Raw genomic sequence first — 4698 nt, 5'->3', positions numbered from 1 at the left:
GATCTTACATTTTTTTATTTAAAAAAACAAATAAGCATAAAAGGCTTTGGATGGAAAATACAATGGGTTAATTTTTCCACATGCGTATGTAATAAAAAAAAAACTTCAAGTTCGCAATGCACCAAACATACTGCAAAAGTTATTTATAGGCAAACATGTTTATTCTTGGTGTAAGGAGGATGTCCCCAGGAATATTTTAGAAAATGCCTGGGACTTTCGGCAATTTCTTTATAAGTTTTCTTCTTAGAGTTACAGTATTTTATTTATGCACAGATAAAACAGGGACCTAATTACCGTATTCTTGATCGAATGAGCTAACGTATCGAAAAATGATTTGGATATCGAAATTATCAGGCCTGTCACACATTTTGTTCGGAATGGTTTCAATTCCGTAGTTTTTATTCCGATAGATTTCGTTTTAAGTTCTTCAGATTCCGTGTAATTTATTAATTCCAAAAATATTTAATAATTCTATATTTCTGTTTTAAATTTGAAAGCGTTTTTTATATTAAAACAAAAGGGAAGCTTTTGGTACAGAAATTGATTAAAACTTTTAGAAAAACTAATAATTACAAAGAAATATTAATTCCACTTTGAAAACTGAAAGTGGTTTCATTCCGAAAGAAATTTTCGTTTTACTTTTTCTGAAGAAGCAAAATACGGAATTTATTCCACTTTCGTGGAATCTCAAATAAGAAAATTATGATCAATTTTACTCGATATCGAATGCGGTAATTTGGCCCCAGATTCTTTGTGATTTGTTGCTAATCAAATTATATTTTTTCAATACTAGAAACAGAAAATCAAGGAGCGAATTACCGCATTAGATGGTGAGAAATCAAAAGCAACACTCGATGTGTTATTAGTTTGAGTTTTTTTTCTAGTTTCCGCCCTATGATTATGGCATTCGATATCGAGCAAGAAATTTAGTACATTTTATATACATACATATACTAAAGATGACACAGAAGAATTATGATTTAAGTAGCCGAATTTTTTTCACCAAAACTAAAATTTTTCAGCCACAACATAAAAATTCAGTAATTTAGAGTGAATCATTTGATTAACGACAAATTTAATTATCACAACCTAAAAAATATTCTCTGTGTGACAAAAAGATGTTTAATTGAAACAGGAAAATTAACATACACATATGACTTAGTAGAATTGAAAAGTTCTAAAAGGAATCATTTATTATACAGGGGGCAAATTCTCTCACTCGTAATCGACATAAAAACCCGTTAGTGATTGATCAGTCATTATAATTTTCTATACCATAGCGAAACATAGAGCGGAATCTAGAAACAAATTCAAACAAAAAAAATTCTCAAAATAATCCCACATACGAGTGTTGTTTTTGTTTTCACATAGTTTTTTCTACTAATACATTCTCAACACTTAGGTTTCTGACAATTGAGTTAGGTCACTCTATGTCCATTCTCTTTGTTCTATACATTTTATTCGATATCGATAAGAGAATCCATAAATAAAAAAACTCGAATAAGTATTTATTTTAAATTAAGTATTTATTTTAAATTAAAATCCGACAATACAAAAATAAACAAAACACATGTGGTGAAAGATAAACATGCTGAGTCCGTGCATATTTTAGTTTTTCTCCCCTATGCTAAAATAAAGAGTAATATGGACTTGGTAATCATAATTATACAATCCCTTTAATCGATAACACCTGCAGATTACAACAATAATTATGACGATGTGATCATGTTTTTGCCATAACTTGCATCTGGAGAAAAGGTGTAATGAATATTTTATATAGCTAGTAATAGAAACACTGTTTCGTTTGGTATCTCAAAATTTTTATTTTGCATCATAGACCACTTAGTTCCATATAATTTAATTTAAAAATTAAATCGAACATTTTAGCTTATATTCAGCCAAATTCAAAACCTCTTCTAAAAGTCTTATATATCGATAGCTAATAATTTTTTTAGAATTCATGTAATAGTGTTAAAAACATATATTTACTTTATCGTAAACAAAATTTGCTCAAATTAAACATAAAATAGTTTTTGCCGATATATACTTTATGGGGTCGGTAATAAAAAATTGGGAATTACTAACGCAATGAGAAACTTAGATATACCCTTACATACCACTTATGAATATAGCAAATCATATGAGTTCGATTAGTCTTAAAAGATTATAAATTGATAAAAACTTCCATATTTTGAGTTGATTTTATTAGTTATATATGAGGATTTTATTAATAATACATATATGACATATAAATTTTATTATAACCAATTTCGAAACTAATGCTTTGTCGCCGTGCTACTAACATTTGCAACGTCGAATCGAGAATTTAAATACAAACGTTTCCTTATTAAATATTTTTTCTTTAATTTTTTCATATTTCCAAGCAAAAGTTTAAAAATCAGATCAGAAATCACACAGCTTATATTTAATACTTAAAAATACTAGTATGTATGAATATTATAACGAGAACATTAATCCCATCCGAAGTATTTTTCTACTGACTATGAAGTAGTTTTGTAAAGTCGGCATATGCAGATTCCAAATCAAACAGAAATTGACGTACTTGATTGTCGTTGAGTTCATCTGAGGCCTGCATTTCATTAAGTGTAGATAGCCAAGTTTCCACCTTCTGCTTTGCTTCAAAATCTTTGGGAATCAAGGACAAACGATTCATGTTGTCGGCCAAATCTTTCACATCGAAATGTAATGCATCCATTGTATTCATTTTGAGACGCAACTTGTCCATAATGGTTATAAATAACGAAACAATATCCGCAATACATTTGGACGTATTGCCCTTATCATCTTTAATTGTGATGGGACGCTCTTCACGAATACGTTCCAGGGCGGCCGGACAATCCAAACGGAATTTCTTTACGAATGTATCGACACTGGGATATTCGTCGCATTGAACTTGCTTAAAAGCGACCTTATACTGTACTAAATATTTGGAACAGGCTGCCGTGTACTCTTGAGGAGTAATGCAATCCCGTATATAGGCCTTTTCCAACTGCTGTAGAGTGTTTATGATGGCATATAAATCGGCCATGTTATCGTACTTCTCACGTTCACGGGCATTGCGAAAAAGCTTAACTTCTTCATAAAGTTCTGACGAAGTTTCCTGCATTTTTATTGTCGAAATAAACCAAAACTTGAAAGGATGACGAATATTTTCAATTGTTTTTCTTTTTCTCAAAAATTGTTCTTGTTAAATTGACAGAGTTGTATTAATTGGTAAAATTTTGTTTACAGGGTAGATTATTATAGTATTGTAAATACCAAATAACACAGCAGTGGTTGATGGTACTATTTTCTTCAATGACCGTTAAAATAATTCTGATAAAAAGAGAAAGAAAACATTTATCACAGATTGAGCTTATTTTCCTTATAATCGCAGTATTTGCGATGTTATTAACGATTTAAGATTTTTGTGTTTTTTATACAAAAAATCGATTATTGGTATAAAATATGAGTGATCACAGATTGAGCTTATTTTGGTTATAATCGCATTATTCACGATGTTATTAACGATTTAAGATTTTTGTGTTTTTTATACTAAAAATCGATTTTTGGTATAAAATATGAGTGATCACAGATTGAGCTTATTTTCCTTATAATCGCAGTATTTACGATGTTATTAACGATTAAAGATATTTTGTGATTTAAGATTTTTGTGTTTTTTATACTAAAAATCGATTTTTGGTATAAAATATGAGTGATCACACATTGAGCTTATTTTCCTTAAAATCGCAGTATTTACGATGTTATTAACGATTTAAGATTTCTGTGTTTTTTATACTAAAAATCAATTTTTTGTATGAAATATGAGTGATCACATATTGAGATTATTTTCCTTATAATCGCAGTATTTACGATGTTATTAACGATTTACGGCTTTTGTGTTTTTTATACTAAAAATCAATTTTTTGTATGAAATATGAGTGATCACAGATTGAGCTTATTTTCCTTATAATCGCAGTATTTACGATGTTATTAACGATTTAAGATATTTGTGTTTTTTATACTAAAAATCGATTTTTGGTATAAAATATGAGTGATCACAGATTGAGCTTATTTTCCTTATAATCGCAGTATTTACGATGTTATTAACGATTTAAGATATTTGTGTTTTTTATACTAAAAATCGATTTTTGGTATAAAATATGAGTGATCACAGATTGAGCTTATTTTCCTTAAAATCGCATTATTTACGATGTTATTAACGATTTAAGATATTTGTGTTTTTTACACTAAAAATCGATTTTTGGTATAAAATATGAGTGATCACAGATTGAGCTTATTTTCCTTATAATCGCAGTATTTACGATGTTATAAAAGATTTAATATAATTTGTGTTTTTTATACTAAAAATCGATTTTTGGTATAAAATATGAGTGATCACAGATTGAGCTTATTTTCCTTATAATCGCAGTATTTACGATGTTATAAAAGATTTAATATAATTTGTGTTTTTTACACTAAAAATCGATTTTTGGTACAAAATATGAGTGATCACAGATTGAGCTTATTTTCCTTAAAATCGCAGTATTTACGATGTTATTAACGATTTAAGATATTTGTGTTTTTTATACTAAAAATCGATTTTTAGTATAAAATTTGAGTGATCACAGATTGAGCTTATTTTCCTTATAATCGCAGTATTTACGATGTTATTAACGATTTAAGATTTTTGTGTTT

General features: G+C 28.4%; 1 protein-coding gene across 1 annotated transcript; it reads right to left on the bottom strand.

The window, feature by feature from the left end:
- Positions 1-2189: 2189 nt before the first annotated feature.
- On the bottom strand, positions 2190-3191 carry Vps28 (vacuolar protein sorting 28). Its single transcript, XM_065513375.1, has one exon. The coding sequence runs from the start codon at positions 3125-3127 to the stop codon at positions 2495-2497; it is 633 nt and encodes a 210-aa protein (XP_065369447.1). The 5' UTR covers positions 3128-3191; the 3' UTR covers positions 2190-2494.
- Positions 3192-4698: the final 1507 nt, after the last annotated feature.

The sequence above is a fragment of the Calliphora vicina genome, chromosome 5 (genome assembly GCF_958450345.1).
Source record: "Calliphora vicina chromosome 5, idCalVici1.1, whole genome shotgun sequence".
NCBI lineage: Eukaryota > Metazoa > Arthropoda > Insecta > Diptera > Calliphoridae > Calliphora > Calliphora vicina.
Note: the sequence above shows the minus strand (reverse complement) of the source record. Positions and strands in the feature narration are given on the sequence as shown.